The 27,996-nt window shown below is 67.7% G+C and overlaps 3 protein-coding genes across 4 annotated transcripts; all 3 read left to right on the forward strand.

Annotated features, from left to right (window-relative positions):
- The first annotated feature begins 326 nt into the window (after positions 1-326).
- Positions 327-5,986, forward strand: PYGO2 (pygopus family PHD finger 2). The gene is made up of 3 exons (XM_067539222.1): positions 327-867; positions 1,946-1,995; positions 2,506-5,986. The coding sequence occupies exons 1-3, from the start codon at positions 744-746 to the stop codon at positions 3,568-3,570; spliced, it is 1,239 nt and encodes a 412-aa protein (XP_067395323.1). The 5' UTR covers positions 327-743; the 3' UTR covers positions 3,571-5,986.
- Positions 5,987-6,126: 140 nt separating this feature from the next.
- PBXIP1 (PBX homeobox interacting protein 1) lies at positions 6,127-14,729 on the forward strand. Of its 2 annotated transcripts, none has more exons than XM_067539212.1 (11): positions 6,127-6,209; positions 8,603-8,684; positions 9,099-9,216; positions 9,714-9,784; positions 10,466-10,634; positions 11,150-11,356; positions 11,439-11,462; positions 11,656-11,729; positions 12,105-12,230; positions 12,610-13,733; positions 13,959-14,729. In XM_067539212.1, the coding sequence occupies exons 2-11, from the start codon at positions 8,640-8,642 to the stop codon at positions 14,053-14,055; spliced, it is 2,055 nt and encodes a 684-aa protein (XP_067395313.1). In that variant the 5' UTR covers positions 6,127-6,209; positions 8,603-8,639; the 3' UTR covers positions 14,056-14,729. The 2 variants fall into 2 exon arrangements, with proteins under 2 accessions (XP_067395313.1, XP_067395314.1); XM_067539213.1 differs by having other exon boundaries at positions 8,606-8,684.
- A 3,894-nt stretch (positions 14,730-18,623) lies between these two features.
- Positions 18,624-21,658, forward strand: PMVK (phosphomevalonate kinase). Its single transcript, XM_067539223.1, has 5 exons — positions 18,624-18,774; positions 19,212-19,275; positions 19,361-19,513; positions 19,608-19,737; positions 20,383-21,658. The coding sequence occupies exons 1-5, from the start codon at positions 18,689-18,691 to the stop codon at positions 20,517-20,519; spliced, it is 570 nt and encodes a 189-aa protein (XP_067395324.1). The 5' UTR covers positions 18,624-18,688; the 3' UTR covers positions 20,520-21,658.
- The last annotated feature ends 6,338 nt before the right edge of the window (positions 21,659-27,996 follow it).

Consider the following 27,996-nt stretch of genomic DNA (forward strand, 5'->3'; position numbering starts at 1 on the left):
CATGGTCCCTGGGGCTGCAGGCGTGGTGGAGGGGCTCTGAGGCTGGGGGCTGCTGCGTGGCCTTAGGGGCCTTCTCCTGGCCTCTCAGCCCCTTCCCGCGACAAGGGCCCTGCCTGAGCTCCCGCCCTGGGCGCCTGGGCCTGCAGTAACGGCCCTGCAGCCGGAGGGCAGCAGAGCCACCCAGCCCTGGCTCCTGCAGCTGCCCCACACCGTGGCCCTTCAGCAGGGGCTGGGGGAGGCAGGCAGCCTGGCAGAGTGTGTGGGGGGGTGTCCTGCCCGGCTGGGGGCAAGAGGGGAGCTGAGCGCCTGGCTTCTGGGGGCTTAGACCCCCTGCAGCCCCCTGGACAGGGCCCGGGCTAGGGGCGTCCCACAGGGGGGCGGGGCTCGGCCTGCCTGGCACCAGTCCGGGGACCCCTGGGGCGACTCCAGCTGGGGGGAGCAGAAGACCCCAAACCCGGCTCCCCCAGAGCTACAATGGTCTGTTCCATCCCCCCCTTTCCCATCTGGAATGGTTTGCCCCTCCCCCGCACCGGGAGTGGTAGCACCCGGCTGTGAGCTGTCCCCCTTCCCCCGGTGGTAGGGCCCGGGCAGTTTCCGGTTCCGGTGCAGCGGCCCCCTCCCCCCGAGTGCGGGCCGGAGCCGCAGCGCGGAGCTCCCGGTCCCCCCGCGCGGGGCGATGGCGCAGCCCGGGAACCCCCGGCTCTGAGCCCCGGGCCCCCCCGGCTCTGAGCCCCGGGCCCCCCATGGCGGCCCCGCACCCCGAGAAGCTGGAGGGAGGCGTCCCGGCCCCGCCGCCCCCCCCGGGACCGCCCAACCCGCCGGGCAGCGGCCCCGCCGGGGGGCCCGGCAGGAAGCAGGGGAAGGCAGGTGAGCGCGGGGGGGGGGGGGGGGGCGGTTGCGGGGGATGGGGGCAGCCGGGGGCGGGGCACGTGGGGGATGGGGCAGTGGGGAGCTGCAGGGGGCGGGGGGAGTAGTGGGGGGCGGGGGGGGGCTGGGGTTTGGAGGTGCGGCGGCGCGGGGACGGTGGATCTGGGGCTGTTCCGAAGGGGGCGGCGGGCGGCGGCGGGGAGTCGGGCGCGATGAGGTGTGGGGCGATGTGGGGGTCTGGCGGACCGGCGGGCGGTGTGGCGCTGGCAGGGAGGTGTGCTGCTGCTGCCTGGCTGGCACGTGCTGGGCCGGGCCCGGGACAAGGGGCGCTGGCTCTGTAGGGTCCCCTCCTCCTCCTCTGGCCGGGCCTTGCGGGGGGCTGGGCCCCGCGCCAGCTGCTCTGCACGGAGACCCCGGGCCGGGGTCCCTGCCCTGCCCTGCCGCGCTCCCGGCGGGTCTGGTCCCTCCCTGGCGTTGCTGCTGCTCGCAGTGGGTGTGTTAGGACTGCAGGCCGGGGGGAGCTGGGGCTGATCCAGGCCCGAGTCTTGCCTGGCCTCCCCCGGCCGGCGTTTTGCAGCGCAGGGTGCTGGGGTGCAGCATCCGTCCCCTCCGGTTCTCCCTACCCATGGGCTGACCTGTGCTGGCGAGGGCGGTGCCTGTGGTGTGGGGAAGGGAGCTCCTTGGGGCGCCCTCGGGAGCGAGACCAGCCACGCTGCATCCCGCTGAGAACGGGGGCGTTGGCTGCGGCTCTGTGTTCGAGGGGGTGCAGCCTCTGCGCCAGCCCTGGAGGTGGAGGTGCCCGCACTTCCTGCGCTGCGCTGCGCTCCCTGGAGGCGAGTTACCAGTGACTTTCTCAGGCCATGAGGCTCTCCTGCTCCCTGCCCGGGGCGCAGTGCGGGAGTGAGACCAGCGAGGCTTCGTGGGAGAAGAGGGTTTTGGGGGTGGCTGGAGAGAGGGAGCACAGTGGACGTGGGGGGCTGTGCTGCTCTTTATTTCCCCCCTGGGTGGGGTCGAGCTGTCTTCCAGCCGTGCCAGGGTTGACTGCACTCACCGACGCTGCCCGTGCTTCCCCTCACAGGTCTGCAAATGAAGAGTCCTGAAAAGAAACGGCGCAAATCCAACACTCAGGTAGGGGCACGGCAGGGACCGGGTGCGTTCAGACGCTGGGAGAGGAGGGCAGAGCTCAGCACAGTGACACGAGAGCATGACGGCACCCGGGTGCAGAGCCCCAGAAGGTTCTTGCGGCACAGACAGCCTGCGGGACCCTCACCCCTGCAGGCTGGAGCCAAACCCTGGGGCTGGGTAGCTGGTGCCGCTCGGAGCGTCCTGCGGCGTGTGTGATAAGAGGAGGGGAACTGGCCCTGCATCGGGGCCAAAGGACCCCCCACGCCCCGTGGATGGAGACTGTCCCAGTGCCTCAGTGGCCACGGATGGCGCCAGGAGCCCAGGTCTCTGCTCCAGCCAGGCCTCACCTTCCCTCCCCCAGTGCCTGGGGATCCTGGAGAGGCAGCTTCCAGCCGCCCCTTGGCAGGCTGTGCAAAGGAACTCATGGGCCCTGTGCTGCCTGCCCCTGCCCCGCCCCCGCCCCTGCCCCGCACGGCCAAGCCCCACACTAACGCCTCTGCCTTTTCCCCACAGGGCCCTGCCTATTCCCATCTCTCGGAGTTCGCCCCACCCCCAACTCCAATGGTCGACCACTTGGTGGCCTCCAACCCCTTTGAAGATGACTTTGGGGCACCTAAAGTCGGGGCCTCATCGGCCCCGTTCCTCGGCACCCCTGTGCCCTTTGGGAACTTCCGCATGCAGGGGGGCATGACGTCCCAGGTGCCACCGGGCTACGGAGGGGGGCCCCAGGCCATGCGGAGGCAGCCACCCCCCTTCACCCCTAGCCAGATGGGCCCAGCCTTCAGCATGCCCCCCCAGAACCCCAACTACGTGCAGCCTGGCGCCATGAGCTTCCCCAGCCAGCCCTTCAACCAGCCCCTTGGACAGAACTTCAGCCCCCCCACTGGGCAGCTCATACAGGGGCCGGTGGGGGGCTTTGGGCCCATGATCTCCCCCACCATGGGGCAGCCTCCCCGTGGAGACATGGGACCAGGGCCTGCCCTGAATCCCCCTGGCGGCCCCCCCATGGCCCCGAGATTCAGCCAGCCAGCTAACCTCTTTGGACAGTCTCCCATGCAGCGGCCCAGCCAGAACCTGCCCCCAAACACCAGCCCCTTCCCTGGGGCAGACCCCGGCTTCCCGGCTGGAGGAGAGGACGGGGGCAAGAACCTCAATCCCCCTCCGAGCACCTTCAGCCAGGAACAGCACTCAGGCTCGCCGGCTGCGGTTAACGGGGCCCAGCCCAGCTTCGCCCCCAACAGCGCCGGCCGGAGCAGCAGCACCCCCGAAGCCAACAGCCTCCCGCCCTCCAGCAAGGCGGCCGGCAGCTCCGGGCACCAGCCGCCGCCCGGCCTGGTGTACCCCTGCGGGGCCTGCCGCAGCGAGGTGAACGATGACCAGGACGCCATCCTGTGCGAGGCCTCCTGCCAGAAGTGGTTCCACCGGGAATGCACAGGCATGACGGAGAATGCCTACGGGCTACTCACCACCGAGGCCTCGGCCGTCTGGGCCTGCGACTACTGCCTGAAGACCAAGGAGATTCAGTCCGTCTACATCCGGGAGGGCCTGGGGCAGCTGGTGGCGGCCAATGACGGCTGAGCGGGCGCTGGGCCCAGCTAGGGAGGGGCCAGGCTGCCCTCACCTTGTACAGATCCCTGCTGGGTTTTAGGGCCAGTTCCCCCCCCCACACCCCTTTTTTTTGTAGCCTCCCCTCTCCCTGCGAGCGAGAGGCAATGTCGTGTGCTGGTGTCTGCCTTTAACGTTTCCTCTCTGCTCTTGCTCGTCTGCGTGGCTGGGCCTGGTGCAGCTCCTGGGCTTTTCAGATACTTGGCCCGTCCGTCGGAGGGCGAGGCAAGACCAGTTACCTGCCAGCCCCGAGTGCGGGTCCGCATCGGGGTTCTGAGGCCTGTGAGCAGCAAGTAGTGCCTCAATCTGTGTCCGGGGGGCAGAGTAAGGGAGTGTCCCCGTCCCAATCGCTGCCCTTCGGCGCGCTCTCTGCTGGGTCGAAGCGGGGCGGAGCTGGCGGGGGGCTGTGTCCTGGTGGCGGGGGGCTGTGGTGTGGCTGCTAGAACTGCTGGGAGCTCAGCCCAGAGCAGCTTTCCAGAGCCCCCAGCAGTGAGGGCTGTGGGTGGGTCGGGCCTTGCTGTGGGGTGGTGTAGCTGAGCCCTTTGCGCCTGTGTGTGTGGGGGGGGGCGGGGGGTGTTGTCCCAAGCCACCAGCACTGGCAGCACTCTGCCCTGCGGGGCAGCCCTGTGCAATTGCTGGAGAGGTGGCGGGGCCGCCAGCACGTGTCTGAGCAGCACACGTGTTTACACTTGGGACGTCTGGACTCTCGGCTGGTGACACAGCACAGGCTCCTCAGAGTGCAGCCCCAGCTGCCTCCCCTGGCAGAGCCGGGCCCGCTCCTGTCCTGCTGCTGGTGCGCGGTGGAGTCTCCTGGCTACTGATCACCCACGAATAGCATCTGCGAGGAATTGCTCCTGCCCCGTGCTCTGGGTGTCCTGCCCTGCCCTGCCTCCCAGGAGGAGCTGCTCTGCCAGCTCGTGGTGCGTGCTGGGCTTCTGTAAAACTCCGGCCCGGGACCTGGGGTTAGGCGAGATCCGACTCACCGTCCAGCCCCAAAAGGCTGCGGCGCCCGAGGCCTGGGGGAGGCTCTGCAGCCACCATTGTTCGATGCCCTCCTGCTTTGGGGCCTGACTTGTGATTTTGGAATGCCTGGGGCCCAGGCATGCCACGCTGTGCCGAAGTGCACCCTGCTCTGCTGGGCCTTCCGCTGCGCGGGCAGCACGGCTGCTCCATTTTCTTCTTGCAGACCCTGTGGAGACCCAGGCCTCGGCTCATGTTTTGGGGGTTCTCTGCTCCCACACTGAAGCAGAGAGTAAGCAACTCCTAGGGGGGCCCATTGGTCTGGCTCAGCAGATGGGATGGGCCTCCTCTGGCTCCGAAGGGCTGAGTGGGGTAGGTGGGGCGGGGGCGGGGCAGGGCGGCTGTTCTGAGCTGAGAACAAGCACTGGGAGCAGGTTGGCACATGCCACGGGGGCTACGTGGTAGCTGTCGAGCTCACGCTGCCCTGCTGCGTACACCCGGTGCCCAGCTGCAGGGCTGCTTGCTGGCTAACAGCTGCTCACGTTTAGTAGCCGTGGGCCATCCTGGCACTGCCTGGAGAACCGCAGCTGGCCTGTGCTGTGAGAGCTGGCTGCACCCCGCTGCTCTCCGGCAGGGGTGGGGGGTCTTGGGGGAATCTCCTGATTTTGTTAATTTCTTGCTGTTTTGGTGACTTCTCCCCTTTTGTAGGTGGTTGCTGGTGTGGTTTGTAATCGTTTCTAACCTCCCGGAGCTTTCCGCGGGACCAGGGGCGCAGTTTTGCCCCGTTTTAACAGTCTGAGCATTAAAGGGAAACTTTTTGTATTGTCCAGGTATAAAGCGATTTGAAATCAGACTCGGGTCTGTCCGTCTTGTCTGTCTGTCTGTCTGCACTGGGCCGGTTTCACTAAATTCGGCTCTGTAGCCTTTGCTATGAGGGTGCCAGGCAGTGCCCCCCTATATTAGCTGGCTCTGCAAACCCAGGGGAGCCTCCCACCTGCGAGCAAGAGTCTGAGGCCCAGGATTTGCCAGCACCTTTGGTCTGTGGTCGCTGCTGTCCCTCTAAAGCGATGCAAGGAACCCGGGGTGGCAGGCAGGTCTCCAGGCCCCCTGGCTGCGCTGTGGGGCTGTTGGCGCTGGCAGGAGCCCCTCTGCTGCGGGGCAAGTGGCTAAAGCAGCGGCCTAGGAGTCTGAGGTCTCAGGGCCAGAGGCTTTCACTGCCTGCCAGGCACGGAGGCCTCACTGACTTCTGCAGCGTGCGGGCGGCCCCTGCCCGGGGGGCTTTGCAGAAAGGGGGGGCAGGACCCAGAGGACGGTGCTTTCCTTCCTCCTGGCCCTGCCCGCGCCTTCCTGGGCCTGGGGCCGGCGCTGCAGCGAAGCCGCGCTGGTGGAGCGGGGGGAGGCCGGGCTGCCCCGAGCACTCAGCGCTGGGCCCACGGCCCCCCGACAGCTGCGAGCAGCGCCGCCCCCCCGGGCTCCGTGATTGGCTCCGCGGCTCAGGCGCGCCCCGCCCCCGTCCGGAATGTAGCGAGTTGCTGGCGAAGTTCGATACAAAGTTGCTGGGACGCGCCGGCGCCGGGACCCCCCCCGGGAGCCAGAACCAGGTGCCCCCCCCCCCGGCCCAGCGCCCCCGTCTCCCGCGGGGCCCGGAACAGGTCAGTGCCCGGGTGCGGGCCCCCCCCCCCCCGCATCCATCGCTCGCGCAGGTGGGGGCCTTGGGGCGGTGGCTGGTCCCGGGGTGCCGCCCTGCGTCCCGCTCAGTGGCCTGGCCAGGGGGTACGGCTGGCCCCGCGGGGGGCGGGCGGGTGCAGGACGGTCCTGGGGCTAAGCGACCGTGGGGAGCTGCCCGGGGGCCTGGCATGCAGCCGGCGGAGTGAGCGTGGGGGGATGTGAGCAGATGTCCCGGGGTCCAGCCCCACGCTGCCAGCTGGGCAGAGGGGCGGGCGGGACCCTGCCTGGCCGGGGGGTCCAGGGCCGGGCAATGCCGAGAGCCGCGCTGGGCGCTCGGTGGCTTTAGCTGCTGCCTCCTCCGTCGAGGGGCTCATGGAGGCGCCTCCCAGCCCGCATTGGCCCCGCGGGGCCCAGGGCGCGAGTGTGGCCCAGGCTCATCCCCTGGGCTCCCTGCGCTGCCCGTGTCCCGTTCCCAGCCCGCGCACCCCCGTCGCTCCCCCACCGCCAGGCCCCAGCTCCCATTGCCAGGGCTTCCCCGGGGAGAGCCTCACCCGCACGGCTCCTGCCAACGGGTTTCTGCTGCTTCCTGCCTGTGGGGCTCCCGGCCGAGAGGGCGGCCAATGCCATGCAGCGCCGGGGAGGGGGGCAGGAGATGGCCCGTGCACGCACCCCCCGAGCCCTGCCCAGGGGCCCCTTGTGGGCGCTGCCCTCTCCACCGGGAGCAGGCTGGGCAGACGGGCCCCAGGGCCGGGCCCTGCCTCCACCTGCTAAACGGCATTAAAAGCAGCTAAAAATAGCGCGCCAGGGTCACTTTCCGCGCTGCAGCTGGTGTGGGTGGTGGGGGAGGGGGGGAAGAGGAGCTGGGCTGTGGGGAACAGGATGGGGGAAATGGGGGGCTCGGTGGTGTGGGGAGACGGGCCATGGGCAGCGCTGCAGGAAGATTGGTTCATGCGTGTTGGCTGCCCCCCCTCTTCCTGGATGCTGTGGACTCTCCCAGATGGCAGCAGTGGGGCTGGCTCCCCCCTTGGGGTGGCCCCATCCTGCAGGGCCTGGCTGCAGCGTTTCCTGCCTTTCATCACCTTGGGGCACTTCCTGCTTCTCTTGAGGACACGGTGCCCTGCCCCCCTCAGGAGTGCCAGGACGGGCAGGATCTTTATCCCCATTGTGCGGATGGGGAAACTGAGGCACGTGGTGAGGCAGGGTCTCCCTCAAGGGCACACAGTGAGTTTGTGGCACAGCCAGGAACAGAACCCAGGTGTCAGCCCCTCCCTCTGTAACCCAGGGCTAGGATAGAACACAGGAGTCCTGGCTACTAGCCCCCGCCCCCGCTTGCCACAAGGGTGTCTATTAAGGGCAGCCTCCCAGCCCAGCTTTTCATCTTGTTGTCATGGAAACACGGTGATGTCATGGAGTTGGCTTTGTGACATCACTGCAGGGGCAGGTGGAGTGAGGTCTGGTCCAGGTGGGAACGAAGCTCCCGGGTTAAATCCAAGAACCTTGTGGCTAAGCCCCCAGGGCAGGGAGCTCAGAGAGGGGCAGGGGGCGCCCCAGTCCCAGTCTGAATCTGCAAAGAACCTGGGCATCTGGGGGCCTGGACCCCCCCCTTCTTTGCGCTTAGTCCCCTCAGCTCTGTGCAGGGCCCAGCTGCCAGGCAGGGCCTGGGGCCCCATGCACCATGTTTGGTGCCAGCTGGGAATCCCCCCTCCTCCCCCACTGCAAATCCCTTGCCTCAGGGGGCCAGGCTGCTCTGCAGCTGTGCAGGGAATAAGCAAAATCTGGGGAGCAGCGGGCCCAGAGCCCCACTTCCTCCCGCTCTGATCTCCAGCCCTCAGCACCGACCCTGGGAGTGGGGCTGCCCTCCCCCCACCCCGCCTGGCTGGGGGCTCAGGGATCTCTGTTACCGACGGTGCCAAACACACATGGGGGTGCTGCAGACACCCTCACCCCATGGGCCCTGCAAAGGAGAGGGGACTAGTGGTGAGAGCAGCTGGGGCTGGCAGCTCAGCCTCCTGGCCCTATTCCCAGCTCCGAGAGCGGGTGGAGAATAATCCCCGGTGCTTAGAGTGTGAGTGAGTTTTGTCCCTGGCTCCCCCTGGCCAGCGGGAGCGCGGCAGTCCCACTCCCATTGGGAGGCCGAGCTGCCTGGAAGCACAGCCAAGGCGCCTCTTTGTTTCCATTTGCTAGTCAAATTTCGCTTTGCTAGTCAAATCACCCAGGGCAGAGCCTGCAGCCGGGCACCCAGGGCATGCAGAGTCCCTGTCCAGGGGCGTCAGGAGCTCCTCTACACCAGGCGGTGTCTCTCCCCTCGCCCCCCGTGCTGCAGATTGGGTAGGCGAGGTCCCGCCAGCTGCCCCAGCACTGACACCTCTGTTCCCAGCAGGTGGGATCCCGGTTCTCCTGGGACAGGAGCAGGAATGGCTGAGAACTCGGATAACAGCTGGGTGATCGCAGGCTCCGAGGTGCGGAGCGAGACTCTGGGCTAAGGGGCGCGCGGGGGGAGGGGCAGATCCTGCCCTGGCCGAGCTGGGGGAGGGGGGAGGTAGCTCTCTGAACACCCTGTTTTCCAGCTCTCCCTACATCCCGGCTCCTTCGGGGGGAGGGGGAGATGCTGATGCTGCCTCCTGCTCAGCGGCTTCGGGAACCTGCCGAGGGATGACTCCGAGCCGCCTGCCCTAGGGCGAGGGCTCTCGTGCGTCCCCCTCTTTGGGCTGGTGGGATGGGGGGGCCCAAACCGCGAGCCCCAAATGTCCTGGGGCAGCTGTCTTGCTGGGAGAGGTGGGGGGATCTGAAAGGATCTTCTCTGCTGCCCTTTGTGCCTGGCGGGTGGTGGGGGGCAGGTAGTGACGGGTGTGACCTGCCCTTTGTGTCTCCAGGGTTTGCCCGTGGAAACCATGGGCCCAGAGCCGGGGGCAGCCGCCCAGATGCCAGCGGACGAGGAGCCAGCAGGAGACGCCCACCCCAAAGGGGAAGGCATCCGGGATGCACACATGGGCACGTGAATGTGACCGAGACGGGATGAGCCCCGCTAGCGCAGTCACCCCGTTATCTGCCCCTGGCTTCACGCCGCCCAGCTCCCCCCCTTCCCCCCCCCGCGCTATCTGCCCCGGCTTCCCGCCGCCCAGCCCCCCCCCCGCGCTATCTGCCCCTGGCTTCTCGCCGCCCAGCCTCCCTGGCCGTGTCCGGCCCCTCTTGCTCTCCATCTCCCTGTCCCATCCCACGCTCACTGCCTGCTACAGGTGCCTCCCCCGGTTGCTCTTGGCTGGTTCCCAGCTCTCCTTCTCTGTTCCCCTTTGGGCTGAGGGTGAGGATCCCCGAGGCCTCCCTTGGCTGGGGGGAAAGGGGGGACTTTCTGAGGAGCCCATCAGGGCTTCTGCCTCAGGCAAGAAGGGCATAAGCTCCCGGCAGGAGACACCAGCCCCCTCCCCAGGCCTGGGGCTCCCTGCTCGCTGCCCTGGGCCGGTGGCCGCTAACAACGCGTCTCTCCCCAGCCTCGCCCGGCAGGCAGAGCGAAGTCCCCAGGCTGAGCACATCCCCCAGCCCCGAGGAGGCTGAGTTCGAGGTACAGTCGCTGGGGGTGGGGTGGGTCACAGATTCCAAGGCCAGAAGGGACCATTGTGATCATCTAGTCTGACCCCCCTCCCACCCCATATCGCAGGGGCCAGAGACTCGCCCCCCGTCACTCCTAGAGCAGATCTGTTCAAACCCAGCCGCCCGCCAGTGAAGCACTGCCAGCGATGGAGAGTCCGGCACGTCCCCTGCTCGGCTGCTCGGGTTATTCCCCCACTGTTAAATATTTACGCCTCAGTTCCAGGCTGAACTTGTCCAGCTTCAGCCTCCAGCCTGAATCGTGTTCAATGTCTGCTGCCCGGCAGAGCCCAGGGTGAAATGTTTGTTCCCCTCGGTGGGGTAGGTGGAGATGCTGCCCTGCCGGCGGGTTGTGTAATTACGCGGCCGTTAGATGTTCAGGCCCGTCCTCCCGTTAGCTTTGGGCCTGCACAGCCCCAGGAGCGAGGCCAGGCCAGGCAGCAAGTGAATCCCTGCTGCTGCGGGGCTCTGCTGCAAAGCCAGGACCCTCCAGCCCAGCCCAGGGCTCCCAACCTGCCCGGTCGTGGTGAGCCACACCCTCCCCGTGGGTCTCCTTTGCAGAGCTGCTCGCTGGGCCCAGGTGCCCTGCCTGCGTCCTGGCAGGAGCACGTGGGGGTGAGCAGAGCATGGATCCTGATGGCATCTCTGTCCCCAGGACTCTGCGGAGTATCCCCGGGGGACCCTGAGCCCAGCAGCCTCCCCCAGGCCTGGCGCACCGGGCAGCGAGGCGCTGGAGACCCAGGCGCAGGAAGGACTCGGCTCCGACGACCCCGAGCTGGGCTCTGGCACCAGCACCCAGGGCTCCGCGCCCACCGGCAAAGCAGGTGGGTCCAGCGTCACTGGGGAGCTCAGCCTGGAGCGCTGCCTGCTGGATCCTGTGCTGGCCCCCATGCCTGGGGGCCCAGAGGAAGAGGGGGCTGCAGACTGGCCTGGGGCAGGCTCCTGGAGATGCTCAGCGTTGAGCAGCACGGCTGACCTGCCCCAGGGTTACAGCTGCAGCTGCGCAGCTCCTGCCGGTGCTGCGGCATCTCCTAGGCTGGGCAGCGGGGGGTGCCGGGCAGGACTCACCCCAGAGGCAGGCGCACTGGCCCCCGTTTCGGGTGCCCCCAGGCTCAGTGGGGAGTCGTCTGAGTGTCGGGGCAGCCCTGGCTCCGTGGGTGCTCGTCTTTGGGGGGTTGGTTCGTTGGTGGGGGCTGGTCAGCAGGGCTGTGTCTCAGTGGGGGGGCTACCTGGCTCTGTGGGGGGCCCAGGGGTTGGTGGGGGGCTGCCTGGCTCCGCGGGGGGCCCAGGGGTTGGTGGGGGGCTGCCTGGCTCAGTGGCTTCCCCTCGCTCTCCGCAGAGGAGTCGCCAGAGGAGGTGAGCAGCAGCGAGGATGACGCCCAGGGTCTGCGCCGGCGGCAGATGCGGGACCTGCCCCAGGCCCCGAGTGGCCCTGCCGAGCGCCGTGTGGCCGAGGCGACCGGTGGCGAGGAGAGTGGGCTCAGTGCGAACCCCTGCCTGCTGGCTGTGCTGGCGCTGCTGGGCGTCGGGCTTCTGGCCTTCTCGGGTGAGTGAGACCCCGTGGCGGGGCAGGGGGGGAGCAGGGGGCTGACACCGGCATCTCCTTCACCGCCTCTTTCTCTGCCCAGGTGCCATCTACAGCCCCGGGGACGGTGAGTACCGGAGCACCAGCCCCACTCCCTGCCCACGTCACCAACTGGCCGCGCTGCTCCGGCACCGCTCCCTGCAAAGTAACCCACTCGCGCAGCCTCCGGCAGGGCCTTGGACACACCCGGGGCTCTGCATGGAACTGCTGGGACACAGAGCAGCCGCCTGTTCGAATCTCATCTCCTTCCACCCTGCCAGGCTCCGTGGAGAGTGTGGGACCCCGGGACGTCCCAGAGGGGGAGCAGCAGCAGCCACTGGTTGCTGGGGTGAAGGTACGTGGGGGGTCTCCAGGCCTGAGACCAGCTTGGCGCCCCACTGCTGAATGGGGGGGTGCCCCAGCATCGGCTTTGGGGGGAGCAGGGACCCTGGAAAGCAGGTGGCCGGAGGGATGGGCTCCAGGCTTCCTGGGCTCTGTTCCCCAGGCACAGGCCAGCGTGATACTAAAGTGAGACCCCACCCGCCCCAGGGAGCAGCTGGGCCGGGGGAGCCAGCGCTGTGCAGTGAGGTCTCCCTCCTTCTGGGGAAACTGAGGCCCAGAGGAGGGCAGGGTGGCCTGGGTGGGGGCAGAGCTGGGAGGGGAAGCCCGGCGTCCAGGCTCTTGCATGCCCCATACGGTCACCGAGCCACGTTTTCGCCCTCGCTCGCAGGACGGGCAGCAGCTGCCCCCGCCGGACCCAGCCGGGGACCCGCAGAGCCTGCACTCTATGAGCCTGCTGCTGGACAAGCTGGCCAAGGAGAACCAAGACATCCGGCTCCTGCAGGCGGAGCTGCAAGTGGGTACTTGGGGGGCCAGGGCCGAGGCAGTTGCCATGGGCAGTGCACCCAGCTGCTGGGGGCGCGGGGAGGCGTAGCCGCAGCAGCTCAGCAGGGCACCTGGCAGCCGGCTCTGTGAGCCGCTCCGTGCACTGGGATGGCCCCGGCCGAGCACCACGACTCCAGCCTGCACCAGGCCGTTGCGGTATCTGGGCGGGAGGAACCTGACGAAGGGCAGTGCAGATGGGGCAGAGAGCACGTGGGGCGGGGGGTTCACTCCCCTCCCTCCCTGGGGAAGGACCCGGCTCTCCCAGCGGGCGGCACTCAGCGCCCCGGGGCGGCCCCGTTTGCCGCCCCCCCGGCTTGGTCCCGTTTGTCCTGACCCCTCCCCGTCCCCAGGCGCAGAAGGATGAGCTCCAGGCCCTGCTGCAGAAGAGCGAGGGCGAGAAGGCGTCGGCCGGGTGCCAGCAGCAGAGCCTGGCCGGGGAGAACGCGCGGCTGCGCCAGGCCCTGCAGCAGGAGGGGGACGCGCACCGCTCTGCCCAGGCCGAGCTGCGCCTGCTGCGGGACCAGCTGCAGGGCCTGGAGGGGGAGGCTGTGAGCGGGCGGCCGCTGGCTGCAGGGCAGCCCCACGACCAGCGGCTGGCGGCTGAGGCGCGGCAGCTGCGCCAGGAGCTGGACACGCAGCAGGGGCTGGTGGCCTCCATGCGGCAGGAGCTGGAGGGGGCCCTGCAGCGAGCCCAGGGCTCCGGCCAGCCAGAGCAGCTGCGGGAGGAGCTGGCCGGCATGGAGCAGCGGCTGGCGCAGGCACTGCAGCGGGCGGCGAGCTGGGAACAAAACTCCAGCGCGGGAGGCGGCGAGGCAGGCGAAGGAGCCCCGGAGCCGTCCCGCCCCCCCCGGCAGGAGGCGCCCAAAGCTGGCCAGAAGGAGGGGGGGTGGCACAAGAGGCAGGAGGCCGGAGAGGAGCGGAGGCGCTGGCACGGGGCCCCGGGGGGCAGGGAGAGAAGGGAGCCAGCCGGTGCCAAGCCCCCGAAGCGGCGGGAGGAGCCCGAGCTCCAGAAGCGCCAGGGGCCGTGGGACCCCAGGCCGGCCAAGCAGCGTCGGGCGGGCGGTGAGAAGGGGGCGCTGCGCGGGCACCATGAACACAACGTTTTCTGGGAGCCCCCCCGGCTGCACCGGTACCGGGCGCCCCAGGGCTGCACGGGCGTGGCCGACTGCGCCCGCCAGGAGGGGCTGGAGCTGTTCGGGGCCGAGCTGGCGCCGGTGCAGAAGGGGCCGTTCCTGCAGCTGCTGCAGGGCTACATGGCGGGGCGGGGCTGGGGGCAGCACTACGCCGGGCTGGCGGCCCAGCTGGACGGCGCCTTCGCGCCCGACGGGGCCTTCGCCCACGACCGCCTGCGCTTCCGCCACTTCGTGGGGGCCGTGGAGGAGCTGCTGGAGGCGCTGGCGGAGCAGGAGCTGGGCGACGAGGAGGCGGCCGACGCCTTCGAGGAGCACGTGCTGCAGCACTACGGCGGGGACGGGTGAGCTCGCCCGGCGGGCGCCTGCGGCAGAAGGGCTCCGGCCGCGGGGGGGTGCCGGGGGAGGGGGGCCTCAGGTAGTAGGGGCGGGGGAGGTGGCACTGGGGGCGCAGGGACGGGGAGGGGAGCCGGGCTGCCCAGCCTGGGAAGGGGCCGTGGGGGGGTCCTGTGGGAGCCCTTTCTGCCCCCCCCCAGCCTGTAACCCGCACCCCGCATCTGGTCTTGCAGCTTCCTCAAGAAGGAGCAGGAGAGGCGCGATGCCAAGCAGCGGCGCAAGGCGCACGGCCGCCGCGGGAAGGAGACCAGCCCGCTGGGCACAGGCTAGAGCCCGCCCTGGCCCCCAGCGCTGTAGTTTGTAGGGGGCGGCCCAGTGCCCCGCAGGGACGTGCTGTGTGTCCCGGGCCGGGAGGAAGCAATCCCAGGGGAGGCTGCGCCAGTCCCTACGGCCAGAGTTTGCTCGGAGCTCACAGCCCAGTTCTGCACACGGGCTGCACCGGACGCACCCCCGGGAGACGCCAAGGCAGCAGCGCTGCCCTGTGCCTGCCGTCATGCGGAGGCCCCTCGCCATGGCGGAGTTGGGGTGGGGTGCCACGCCGATGAGATGGGGGTATGGGGATTTCCTCGGGGCAGCAGGGGCCCTGAATGCTTTGCCCCACTCTGCAGCTGCCCCTGGTGCTGTGCCATGGGGCTGCCCCACAGCAGCCTCCCTCCTGCCGCCCGCACTGCCCCTTCCAAGGGCCAGGGCCCCCTGATTTCCCCAACAGGCCCCTCTTCTCCCTGGCCTGGGGCCGGGGCGGGGTTTGGGGGAACCCCGCCGGTTGGTAACGGTGTCTCCCTGCTGCAGCGTGGCTTCGTGCCCACACCGCTGCCCGGTGTCTCTCTGGCACTGAGCCCCCAAGCCTCCTGGAGGGCCGCGGGGGGCTCCCTCTGCTTCCCACCCGCCTCCCTCTGCACTAACTGCCTCGCGTGTGATGTTGCACTTGGCTAGAAACAAATAAAGTCGCTCTTGGGAAGCTCCTGGCGCCAGCCGCTATCTGGGTGCGGGCTGGGCTGCGTGCGCCGTGGGGCGCAGTGGGAGGGGCAGTGGGGAGATGCAGCTTCCAAGGCTCAGCAGCACCGTGCCCCCCGCCTGGCTCCCTGGGCCCTGCAGCCTTGGTGCCAGTTTCCTTGTGGGTCTGGGGCTGGAGCCCAGCGATGCCTCCTTCACCATCCGCTGCCCCAGAGGCGCAGGCCCCACGTCTCCCACGCGGCAGGGCTGTGCTCGCTGCTCCTCCCATCCCCCGTCCTGGCCACGCCGGCTGCGGGGCCCCAGCTCCGGCTGCTGAACGTGCCACGAGTGTCAGTCACGCCTGGGTCCGTCTGTCCCTCCGTCCGGCAGCAGCTGCAGCCAGTTCCCAGGCAACAGGCAAGCAAACGTGGCTGTTCCCTGCTCCTGCGGCTCCGAGGGAGGCTGCAGGGCCGCGGCCAGCGTCTCTGAGCAACACGCCAGGGAAGCGGGGTTAGCCGGGGAGCCTGCTCCGTGCTGCCTCGGCCCAGCCCCCTGGCTAGCGGGGAGGGGGGCGGGAAAGGAGGATACTGTGGTGATGGGCAGGGAGCCCGTGGACAGGGCGAGAGCCCATGTCTTCACCTCTGCTCTAAGCAGGGGGCAGCGCTGGAACCTTCCCCGTTCCTCCCTCCCAAGTAGCTCCCAGGTCCCAGAAAAGGTCGGTGATGTTTGACGTGTCATGTCTTCTTGTGGCACCCAGCGGTGCCAGCCAAGGACAGGGCCCCCGTTGTGCCAGGCGCTGCACAGACAGAGCGAGACACACGACAGCCAAAGGCAGGATTCTCCTCCCCGTGGCGCGGATGGGAGCAGAGACCCAGAGAAACGCGAGGTCTCACCTGAGGTCACACGGGTCTGGCGCAGAGCCAGGAACTGAATCCAGATGTCCTGGTTCCCAGTTCAGTGCCTTACCCACCAGCCCATTCTGCAGGGCACGGTTCCCTCCCCGCTTTACACCATCACTGCTGGGTGCCAGAACAGCAACCCCGGGCTGGAGTTAGGGTTAGAGGCTCTGGCCCTGGGCATCCGGCCCAGCCGGCTGCAGGAAATGCCCGCACTAGGCCGGGGGTGACAGGCAGAAGCAGCCTCCTGGAAATGCCGTAGGTGCATTGCAGCCGGGCAGCAGCAAAGAGCCGGTGAAAGCGGCAACACGCTGGGTCTGCTCCGAGCTCCTGTGTCCAGCGTGGAGCAGCCCAACTGCCCTGTGCCCAGCAGCTCTTCCCCTAGCGCCCAGCGGCGTGGAGGTGAGAGGCAGGCGCTGCCCAGGCTGGGAACAGGGCTGCGGCTTTGTAATCAATCTTTTCCACTGTGAGTCAAGGGTGAGATCATCCCCCTCTGCTACCGTGGGGTCCTTGCATCTTCTGCTGAGCCAGCTGGGACCAGACAGACGGGGGTCGCGCCCCATTTCCTGGTGTGCTTGGCTAATTATCCCTGGGTGCAGCCACCCTAGGAGAGCGAGAGACAGACGCTTGGGCACAAAGGCGCCTCCTCGCTACATGCCAGGAAAGATGAGCTGCATCCAGGTCTCCCTGGAACTGGTGCTGTCCCATGCTCACACCCCACTGAGAAGGGATCCGCCCCCAGAGTCACCTGCAGCGCCAGTCACAGGCCCCAGTGTGTTAGTGCGGGGCCTGTGACCATGCAAACTGGTGCGGGGGAAGGCGCTAGGCGGGAACACAGCCCCCCCCGGAAAGAAACAAACGGTAAGAGAAATGTTAAATGGCCAAAGCAATCAGATCCATGTAAGTGACTGTAAAGTCCACAGCTGGCCATCGGATTCGCAGCAGAACCGTGCAGTTTGCAGGCTGGTGCAGTCCCTCGGGGTACACCCCGTACCTGGCTGGGTCTCAGGCCTTGGTTTCACAGCTTCGGCTCCGAAGAGGAATTCATGTTGGCTCACACAGCAGCAGAAGTGTTGAGCCCCACGGCATGAAATGCCAAGGAGGGGCAGAGGGAGGGGGCTGCTCCCAGGTGCAGCCGTTAGAACAAGGCGGCGCAGGAGCAGAACGGGTAAGGACCATCTGCCCCGTTGCAGGTCCAGTTGCAGTTGCTCCTCCTGGGTATGGTCACAAAGGATGGGCTCCACCTCGCTCCCAGCGCTTGAGCTGTTGGGAGAAGAGCAGGGAAAGGGGTGAGATCACCCCCAATGTGCCTGTTTTCCTGCTGTCCCGAGGGGGCCAGGACATGGCTACCAGCCTGCCCTGCTGGGTCAGAGCCTGGGGCACAGAGCTGGCATTGCCTGCTGTGCATGGCACTTCCACAGGGCCAGGTCCCCGGTGCACAGAGGCGGTGGCGGCCCAGGGAGGCCAAATGGGGCAGGAAGGCAGCTGCCTTCCTGCGTGCGAGGGGCTGGCAGTGCTGAGGGTGGATGTGGACTTTATCCCCTGAGTGACGCACACTGTGGTTTGCCAGTGCGTGGGGCTGGGGGGAGCACGCTGGGCTCAGGAACAGAGCAGAGCATCACTTCCCCGCTCTCCACTGCAGCCTCGCCTCCAGGATACAGGTGCGGGGTGGAGGGCGCAGAATGGGCTAGGCAATGTTTTGGGGCCCCTGCTCCATAGCTCAACCCTGCCCTGAGTGTGGCTGGCCCCCTGCATATCTAGGGTCCCCAGGTTGGCAGGTTCCTGCAGCCTGTGCTGTGGGAGAAGCCTGCCTGGCAGGGTCAGAGGAGCGGGGTTTCCTGGCAGCGCTGAGCCCCACGACAACGCGCTCTGGCTCCTGCCTCCTACCCACTCTCCGCTGGTGGTTTCCTGCCACCCCAAGCCCTGGCTCTCGCTGGGGCCCTGCCAGGAAATGCGGCTCCACACCACGCCGCTGCAGGATGTGAAAGATGCTAACACTGAGAAGCCAGGTCCCAGCCAGGCCTCGGGGCCAGTGATGACTGACGGGGGGGGGAAACTCAGCACAAGCCCTACCGTGGGTCTGCCCCACGTGCTGGCTGGCTGAGTGAGAGGGGGCTATGCTGAGTTACAGAGGTGAGGCACCGTCAGAGAAGGTAGCTTGCAGGGCGCAGCTGGCTGAGTGTCAGGAGCTGCTGGTGCAGGGCACATGGTGCTGGGGGGGTCACTGGGGCACAGTCGGGGTGGGGGCGGGGCTCAGGAGGCGCTCTCCCCCCTGCAGTCAGTGCTGGCCCCAATGTCTGGTGGGCCTGTGCTGGTGGCTGGGCAGGGGGCCTGTGCTGCGAGGGGGGGCTCAGTGCTGGGAGGGGCAGGAGTGAGCTGGGGGGGGGACTGGGCCCAGCTCCCCCCCCCAGTCAGGGCCAGATTTACACCTTACTCACCCCCTAGGAACAGCATCTTCAGCCCCCCCCCTCCCAGACCGGCATGTTTTCTGCACAGGGGGTGGGGAGGCCAGGGGGCCCTGGGGCATCTCTGACCTGACCAGGGGCAGGGCTAGAGTGCCAGGGTTCAGGCGAGGGGGGGAGCCCCCCTAGGCCAGCCCGGGTTATCTGCCACTGCTTAGGGGCCCCCAGAACGCCTGTGCCCAGGCAGGTGCCTACTGGGCCTAACTGGGAATCCGGCCCTGCCCCCCCTGGGGGGGGGACACGAGGCCCACGCCAAAAAAACCCAGCTCCCCCATGCTCAGGGGGAGGAGCCTCCATAGCTCCGCCCCCGGCGGGCGTGACTCCGCCCCTTCCCAGACGCACCGCTGCCCTCTCCCCCTGGCGGGCGGTGGTGGTAGCGCTCCGCGGCAGTCCCTGGGCTGCCCCGGCCCATGTCGAGCAGAAGGGGGCGTGGTCTGTACCACGTGAGGGTACGGACTGTACCACGTCGGGCCCGAGGGGGTGGAGCTGCAGGCCGCAAGAGTCCGGGCAGGTAGGGGTGTCCAGCTTCCTCCCCCCCCCCATGGTCTCTCCCGGGCGGGCCCATGTGCGTGGGGCGAGGGGGGGAAGGTGTCAGTCCCGGCCCGCAGCCCCATGGCCCGGCTGCCGCGGCTGGTGCTGCTGCTGAGCGGCAAGAGGAAGTCGGGCAAGGACTTCCTGGCGGAGGAACTGCAGAACCGGTACCGGGCCGGGCCGGGCCGGGCCGAGGGGGGCGATCCAGAGGCTGTTGTGGTGGGGTGACGCAATGACGCAGCTCAGAGCAGGGGGGAGGAGCCTAGGCGATGGGGGCGGGGCGGGGCAGCGCAGCGGGGGGGAGGGGCAGTGGGGGGGTGTAAGGCCTCGGAGGGGGCGTGGGAATGTTACTGGAGTGGCCCGGTCCAGCCCTGGGTTTGGCCCCTCCCCACCTGAACGCGGGACCCCCTGGGAGAGGCTGCAGAGCCCCCCCGGGGCTGGGCTGGGGCTTGGGCCGGGGCCCCCCCGGGGCGGGGCGGGGCTGGGCTCTGAGGGGGCAGCTCGCTGCCCGCCCCCCTGGGGCGCCCCTGGGGGCGGTAAATGTCTCTCTGCCAAGGGGGGGCAGGGATCGGGGCCCCCCCACCAGCTGTGCCTTCCTCCGCAGGTTGGGGCCCGAGGTCTGCGCCATCCTGCAGCTGTCCGCACCCCTCAAGGAGCAGTATGCCAAGGTACCGCCCCCAGCCCCCCGCGGCCCCGGCGCTGCTCGGCGCGGTGCGGCGCGGCCGTGCTCAGCGCCACCTCGTCTCTCTGCAGGAGCACGGGCTGGATTTCCGGCGGCTGCTGGACTCCAGCAACTACAAAGAGAGCTACCGGCAGGACATGATCCGCTGGGGCGAGGAGAAGCGCGGCACGGACCCTGGGTTCTTCTGCAGGATCGTGGTGGAGGGCGCAACGCAGCCTGTCTGGGTAAGGAGGGGACCGGACCGGGCAGGGGCAGGGGCAGCCCGGAGCCCGTCCCCCCGGCCGGCAGCCCCACCCTGATCTCTCCTTCCCTGGGCAGGTGGTAAGTGACGCCCGGCGCCTGTCGGACGTGGAGTGGTTCCAGGACGTGTACGGGCCTGCGGTGCAGCTCGTGCGGGTGGTGGCGTCAGAGGAGGCGAGGAAGAGGAGGAAATGGGTGTTTGTGGCGGGTGAGCGGCACCCCAGGGGACTGGCATAAGGACATAAGGACACCAGCCGAGAACTGCCAGGTTCTGCCCCGTCTTCCGGCACCAGCAGATCTGCGGGGCAGAGGTTCAGGTCTTTGCCTCGTGGTCTCTGCGCCTTTCGGTCACACTGGGGTCACGTTTCCCTGTGCCCCAGAAGCGCTAGGCACTCTCCCTCGGCTCTAAAGGAGAGTGGAGATTCACCTCCAAGCACCTGACTCCAGGAGCTGGGCCTTGAAGAGACCCCCCAGAAGAATCACGGGGGGGGGGGGTGGCCGTACTGCACTCCCAGCAGCTGCTGCTCCTCCAGGTGGTGCGCCCAGCCTGCTGAGCTGGTGCGCTGTGGCACAGCCGCGGCTGGGTGAGGAGCAGGGGGGGAGCCGTTTCCCAGGCTGGCTCGGGTGGCTGGGGAGCAGCAGCGTTTGCCTGGCTGTGCTGGGCGTGGTGGTAGTGTTACCTGGTAACGCCCCTTCCCTGTCTGGTGCTCTCGCTCTGTGGCCACCCTCCCCCCGTCCCCCCGTCCCAGCCAGGATTGGGAGCACGGGGCCAGCGCAGGTTGGGGGCAGTGGGCGACCACCCTCTCCCCATCGATCTGTGCAGGAGCCCTCATCTCTGTTCGTTCCTCCCCAGGAGTGGACGACGCAGAGTCCGAGTGTGGCCTGGACCAGGGCGTGACCTTCGACTGGGTCATCACCAACGACGGGGACGAGCTCTCCCTGGACAGCCAGCTGGAGAAGCTGCTGCGCTTCGTTGGCAGCCAGCTCTAGCTTCCTGCGAGCTGCCGGCACGGCCGGGCACGGCCCAGGGACACAGACTGGAGGGAACGGGGGCGTCCGCGTTGGGGGCCCCATTGTGCGAGGCACCGCAGACCTGGCAGCGAAGGGGGAGGGCAGGAGTGCTGAATGGGGGCTGCACCCAGAGTCTCTTCCCTGTGGCAGGCGCTGTTCAGCCTTTCCCCTGCGGGCCGTCTGCCTGGGACCAAACCTCGTTTTCCAGCAGAACCCCGAGCAGGTCCCTGGCCTTTTGCCCTATCCTCAGCCTCCGGGCGATCCCCCGTCACCTGGGTGGGACCCGGAGCAGGGGCTCTGCGCCTCTGGGGGCAGGAGGACAGGCCAGGGTCACGGATGACATGACTCCTTCCCGTCTCTATAATTAGCTGCAGCCGCCCTCTCTGCCGCCAGAGGGCACAGTGCTCCGCGCTCAGCCCCGGGTTCTCAAACGTTTGCTGTGGTGACCCCCTAAGGGGTGGCGACCGCTAGTGTGAGAACCCCTGGCTCAGGCCAAGGCTGCTCTGTCCCTGTTCGCTGTCCCGTCTAACCGGTACCTCTGCCTCCTGCCTCACTAGCAGCATGGCCTGCGCCTGCCGTCGCCTGGGCCATGCCTGTCCAGCACCGCTTCCCCCTTGCTTTGCCGCCAGCCTCCCTGCACGGCTGTGCCCATGGGGGTGGCTAACTGTGCCTTCCTGCCAGGTGAGGCAGCCGGCCGTCACAGAGGCCCATGCACCAGCCTGCTCCACCCTGCCCTGCTTTCTGCTCATGGGGCCCATCTGCTCTCCTGCCGCAGACCCCGTGAGGACAGTTACTCACCAGCCATTCCCTGCCTGGGCACGCGGACGCTCCCCGCAGCTCCCGGGCCCGGGGCTGCTCGGAGGGAGATGTATGCCCCGGCCGAGGACCGGCCGCATGTGGCCCTGCAGGGGAGGTTGGGCTCAGAGGTGTTGCAGACCTTTGCTGACTTGCTTTGCCTGAGCTAAGCTGGGTCTTCAGCCGTGTGCGGGGCTGCGTCGCCAGGCGTGTGACTCTGCTGACGTGTATCTGCCCTGCTCTAGCACCACCTGCCCTGCCCCCACCGGGGGGCAATAGCAACGCGGTGTCACCACGCCTGGAATAAAGGTGAGACACGCCGACCTGCATGCCTGTTATTCACAGAGTGTAAGGGGCCTTAAATCCCAGCCCCTGTGCTAGGGTAATGGGGGAGGGGCTGCCTGGGGGATGGGGCTCAACCCTCCCCCTCCCCAGAGGCAGCGTGGGGTGAGAGGAGCAGCTTTTCCCTGGCACTGTCCCAGGACAGCTGGCGACTGGCTCCATGGCGCATGAGGCTGGTTAACAGCCAGCTGGGGGCATGGCTGCTGCCTAATGGCGTGGTAGATGTGGGGACTGGAGCGTGGGGCGCCCCATCTGGAGAGTGATGGGGGCAGTGCCAGGCCCCAGTTACAACCTGCAGCTGCTCTCAGCTACAGACAGGATGTGTCCTTCCCCTGGTGTATCCATTGCCCCAGGTCGCTCCCAGCCGGGCTGAGCACAACCCTCCCCTCCCCCCCAGTTCTGGGGCCCAAAGCATGTCAGGAAGAGGAGGAAGGAGCCTTGCCGGGCAGGAGCAGGGCAACCCTTGTGAGGCTGGGGGGTGGGTCTCATCCTGCCCCTTGGCCCAGTTTCCTGTGGTTCGGGGCTGGTGCTGGGACCAGGCCCATCCTCGCTGCTCAGGCTGAATCTGCAGCTCTCTAGTGGCTGCCAGCCGTGGGCCCGGCTTTCTCCAGGCGGGAATAGCTTCCCACAGCAGCTCTGCTTTGGCCCAGGCCTGGGCTGGCTGGCCCAGGGGGTGGGGAATGGGACACAGGACCTTTTCCTTCTAGGGAGTCAGGCTCTGGTCGGGACAGGGGACGGGACTCGCTGGCTTGGCAGCCCCCGGAGCCAAGCCCAAGGCTGGAGGACGTGGCTGTTGGTCCCTAGTGAACATTTGTCCACATTTCACACGTGGCTCAAGGAATGGATTGAGCTGGGAGACGGGGTGGGGGGCACCAGCAGAATGGGGGGCAGGGCAGGGATAGCAGGGGGCTGAGGCTGGGGCCATCACAGCGACCAGCACAGACCAAAGTTAAAGCAAGTTTGAGATCTTGCCACCAGCGGGGGTCGGGGGGGAATCCTGTGTGGGTGGCGGCGGCAGGTTGGTTTGGATCTGTTCTTGCTCATCTGTGGGGAGGAAAAGCGCAGGCTGGAGCCCCGGGGCCGTACCCCTCCGAGCGCCAGGAGCCTCGCCCGGTGCGCACGAGTGAGCGGTTTAACTCGGGCCGGCGTGGCAGGTGCTGCGGTTAATGGGTTTGCTGCAGCCAATTCCCTGTGGCTTAGCCACGTCCGAAGCAGCAGCAGGAGCGGCTCTAATAACTAACCACTGCAATCCTGTTTCCCGCAGGAGCAGCTGGCTGGGCTGGGGCGGGGTGGAGGGACTTGAGGATGCTGCCTCGTGGGCTGCAGCGAGGTGATAAGAGGAGGGCCGGGGGTTCTGGCCTGGGCCCCAGCAGCCTGCTCCTAGACCTCGACGGGGTGTGAGTGCAGGGGCCGTGCAGGCCGCTTTCCCCCTCCCCAATTCATTGCACACGGCCTGGGAGCCGGCAGGAGCTGTGGCAGGTCCCTGCTGCGCGGGGCAGCACTGGGAGCCTGGGCGGGACTAGCTGGAGGACAGGCAGCGGCTGGGCCTGCACCCCTCTGTCTGCGGGAGCCAGCCCTCCAGCCACACTCCCGGTGCATTAATGGGGGCTGGGGGTGCTGAGCAGCACAGTGAGCAGCAGCCTGACCTCCACTGTCAGCAGCACGGGGGCTTGCGACTGGAGACCTCCCACGGTTGCACCAAGTTTGGGTCCTCGGTGGGGCAGAGCTGCACACCCCACTCAGCCAATCCTCCGCGTCCCAGCCTGGGGAAGGCAGGATGGGCTGGGTCTCAGGGCTGGGCTGGTTCAGTTCCTGGCTTTGTGGGTGAGTCCCTGGGGCCGACAGTTTCACAGACACCCCGTGATTTAGAGGCCTGAGGGGAGAGACCCTGAAATGCGGGCGGTGCCTGTGGCATGTGGACGTTGTAAGCCGTCCCTTTCCATTCCAGGGGGTTCCTGTCCCTGCTTGCCGGGTGTGGCGGTCTGCAGGGAGGCGTGCGAGCGGGGCCCAGCAGAGCCAGCCAGGGGGTGAGGTGTGTGTCTGTCCTGAGAGCAGCCTGCTTCGTCTCGGCTCTGGGCGCTTAGTGCTCTGGAGTCTCAGAAATCCGGCGCGTTTACACTGCAGAATGCAGCACGGGTTTGATCTGGCTTTGGTTTGCGTGCGGTGAACAGGACAGCTGGAGACCAGCCCCGTGCTACCCACAGGGGCCAGGCCCAGGCCAGGGAGTCCCAGGGGACTGTGCCTGCTGCTGCAGCACAACGGGAGGAGGGGCACCCTGCGCCAAGCCGGCAGTGAGGGGCTCCAATAACTCCCACCTCCAGCTGTTGCCCGTAATCCGCACCCTCTGTCTGCTCCCCTCAGCCTGGTCAAAAATCGCTCTAAGGAGATTAGCGCAGACGTTGCATAATCCCAGCAGCTGGGGGGGCTCTGTGAAAGGGCAGCATCACCTTGAACTGCACTGTGGCTGGGGGGCATGCCCCACGGCACGTCCTCTGGGGGGAGGCCTGGACCCCATCTCTGGGAGGGCAACACCCCCTCCCCCCACTGCATCTCCAGGGGACTCTGCCAGGCTGCCCCATCCGTCGAGCTGCAGGGCACGAAGCTGGGCAGAGAGAGGGACCCGTGCCAAGGCTGTGGCAGCCTGGCAGGGGGCAGAGGGGAGCCTGCTGATGAGGGGGGCAGCCATTAATTGTTCTGCAGCCGCCCCTCCTGCAGGAGGACGGGGGTCCTGCTGTCCAGCCCTGCACTGATGTCCCCCACCCCGGGGGGTAGGGCACAGGTCCCTGGCAGATGGGCTGGGGGAGGTGCTGGTACTTGGTGCTGACTACAAAGGTGGGGGGGGGCGCCATGGCCCCTTGGCTTGTTCTCTGCCCAGCTGGGGACAGAGCCTGAGGCCTGGTGACAGATGGCCCCTGACATGGCAAACCTGGGGGCGAGGGGGCCTCACCCCCGCCATACCTCCCAGGGGGGTGGGGGAGGGCAGGAACCCCGGCCAGCGCAGAAGCTGCAGGGAGGGCGTGTAGGTGGTAATGCCAGACACGTGCCCCCTGGATCATGCCCACGGCTTGTCAGGAACTTATGGGAGCCAGGGGGGCAGGGGGGCGGCCCTTTTCAAATTGTCTTTCCATCCTGCCACTAAAGAGCGCGTGGGGCAGGGCTTGCCTGGCACATACGGACCCTGGCACGCATCATGCCTGGCAGCACCTGGGCGACACCCTGGCTCCAGGCAGGACACGGGGCTGGAGGAGGAGAGGCGGGTGCCGGTGTTGGACTGTCTCCCCCCGGCCCACGCCTGTGCCACTGTCATTAACCAGCGCAGAGCCTGGCTCCAGGAGAGCAGCTCCAGCCCCCCAGTGCCCAGCTGTGGGGATACCGACTGCCTGGCCTTGCCGGCTGGGTGCTCGCCTGGGCCTGCCTGCCCCTGCCAGCTCCTGGGCACCCGCTGGACCACACTCCTGCTGCAGGCGCCTGCTCGCGTCCTCCCAGCCCTCCAGATGCCCTCCCAGCTGCTGCCCTTCGGGAGACCTAGAAGCCACTTGGATGCTAGTGCAGCCCATTCAGGAACAGGGATTACACCCAAATCCTGGGGATTAGCGACAGAGGAGGGGCCCAATCCTGCAGGTGCTGAGCATCCTCCTCCCAGGGACACCAGCAGCTGGGAGTGCGCCGCACCCTGCAGGATTGGGCCCGAAGAGGCAGAGGAGGAGGCTGGCTCTGTGGACGGCACCCTGGGCAGGGCTAGCAGCTGGAGCCGGGGCGGGGTGCTGAGGGGCAGGACTCTGGGTTCTGCCTGGGCTGTGGGAAGGGAGTACAGCCACGCTCCCAAACAGCTGTTTGTGACTCCTCCCTCCGCAGCCCGTGGGCTCTGTGGGTTCAGGCCCAGCTCTTTCCCAGAGGAGGCAGGTTTGCTGCCTGGGGACAGTGTTGGTACCAGCTGGGAGTGAACAAGACAGGCCGCCCCCGCCCAAGATATGCAGACGTGGTGCCAGGCGGCCCATGGGCGTCTGACACCCAGGCCAGGGCTCGAGGGCCCTGATAATGTCACTGGACCCGACAGGTTGTGTCCGCACTGCAGCGCAGCCTTCGTCACCCAGAGAGCTGGAACGGGCACAAAAACCGCTACAGGGCGCGCAGCCACGCTGGGAAGATTGCACCCGCCTGGACTGTGGCTGCAGCAGGCTCTGGGGCCCCGCGGCCACTCTGCAATGACACAGGATGCAGCGAAAGGGCTTCGGGGCTCTAACCCACTCCACTCCCTGCCCAGCGCCAGGGACAGAACCCAGGAGTCCTGGGGGTTGGCGTTAGGCCCGGCTGAACACAGAGGGACAGGGGAAGCCCTGGTGGCATCTGCCTGGGTGACGATGGGACGTCCTGGAGAGCCAGCAGCACAATGCCAAGAACAAAGGGGGAGATGCTATTCCCTCTTCCAGCAGCTTCGGCGCCTGCAGGCTGAGACACGACGGGCCAAGCCTGGTGTGTGTCACGCTACAGAACTCCCCCCGCCGGCCCCCACTCCCCAGGCAGCAGCCTAATGGCCACCCTGGTTCCAAGGGGGGGTGCAGGGCAGCGGCTTGCTAGTGAGAGCTGCGCTGGCATCTGCTCCCCTCTGTGCACACGCTGGCCCGCCCGTGCCCCATGCCAGCCCCAGGGGCAGGTCCAGCTGCGTGCGGCTCAGCTGCGAAGTTCCCACGGTCTGTGCAATCGCTCCCCCTGAGCCAGCGCGGCTGCGTGTTGTCAGTGTGGCAGGCGGTGTCCATGGCAACCCTTATGGCAGCCTCAGTTGGGGTGGGGGCGCCATACAGCACTGCTGGGGAGGCTGCCCCCTTTGCCCCACTGTCTGGGGGTGCAGCCCCAGTCTGGGTGCTCGACAGCCCCAGCACCTGTGGTGGCTTCGAGCCTGGCAGCTGCGGCAGGTGGCGGGGCCGGGCAGTGGGCCGGGCGCCTGGCAGCGCTCGATGCTAGCAGCCTGGTGATCCCCATGCAGAGCTGTCAGGCACAGTGAGGGCAGGCCGCAGCCGGGGGAGAGGGGGTCAGGGCTCGACCTGCAAAGAACCCCGCTGGGCAACGGGGGATGTACCAGCAAGAAATGGGAGCCTGGCCCAGCCCCTGGAACACCTCCCCGCCCCCTCCTCTCCCTGTGGGAGCTCTGGGAACAGTCCCCCTCACCCCCCCAGTGCGGGTGGAGCCCCGGGAGACCACTGCACACGAGCAGACAACTGGCCTGCACGACAGAGACAGGCAGCTGAGGCAGAGCAGTGGGCACAGGCCAGGGAGGGGGAGGCTTGGAGGGCAAGGCAAGGCTCCCCCCCCCCCCAAGCACTGCCAGGAGCGTGCTTTGACCACCACCGGGGCATGGGGCAGAGGCCAGCAGGCACCGACCGTGGTTACCTGGGAGCTGCTGCAGCGGGTCAGAGCAACGGTGCATCTAGCCCAGTCCAAGAGCAGCCCGCGTCGGCTGCTCCCGGGATCCCCCCGGAAGGCAGAGTTTGGGAGTGGGCACCCTTCGGGGCGATCCCTCAGCCCAGCTGGCAGGGGCAGCTCCTGCGCTAACGCTGCCGCAGGAAGGCAGTCCTTTGACCAGCTCACCACCCCCATCTGGCATCGTGTGCATGGCAGGCAGGGGCACACGCAGCTCAGCCAACGGGCACATGGCCTCCTTTCTACGTCACGATGTTCTTAGCTTCTAGGGGTGAAGGGGCACCTCTAAAGGCAGAGTCCTGCTCCTCCGCCAGGCCACGGCATTGCCACGCCCCGTGCCAGCAGGGGCAGCTCCTCCCCTGGGAGCCCATCCTTGGACCCAACCGCCACATTCCAGGGGACGCTGCAGGCTTGAGTTAGGCATAAAGTTTCATTCTGCAAAGGGAAGGTTTTGCAAGAGGCCTAGGGTCGTTGAGGCTGCAGCTCTGGGATTTTTAGCCCCTTTGTGAACTCCAGGGGAACCGGCTTGGATTGCCGGGCCGCGCTGGCAGCACGGGGCTCATGCAGACAGGGAGGGCGGGACAGGAAGGGAGGGCGAGAGGGGCTGTGTATATCCGGCAGTACGGACACAGGTGCCGCTCCTCACGCACGCCAGCGCTCTGCTGACCTCAGCGTGGACAGCCAGGTGCATCCCAAAGAGCCTGCGAGATCAAAGCCCGAATCAGGAGTTTAACGTGCAGATGATCAACAAAGGCAAAGAAGTGAGAGTCTCAAAATGGTGCAACAAAGCCACGGCTCTGGGCCACCAGGCAACCCGCTGCAGCGGCCAGGTGCAGAACGTGGATCCTCCTGCTCTAGCTCCGAGCTTATTTGCTGCTTGGCTCAAAGGAGATTCTCCTTC

This window comes from Emydura macquarii, unplaced genomic scaffold, assembly GCF_026122565.2.
Source record: "Emydura macquarii macquarii isolate MOO-44397 ecotype Brisbane River unplaced genomic scaffold, CSIRO-AGI_Emac_v2 contig_527, whole genome shotgun sequence".
NCBI classification, from domain to species: domain Eukaryota; kingdom Metazoa; phylum Chordata; order Testudines; family Chelidae; genus Emydura; species Emydura macquarii.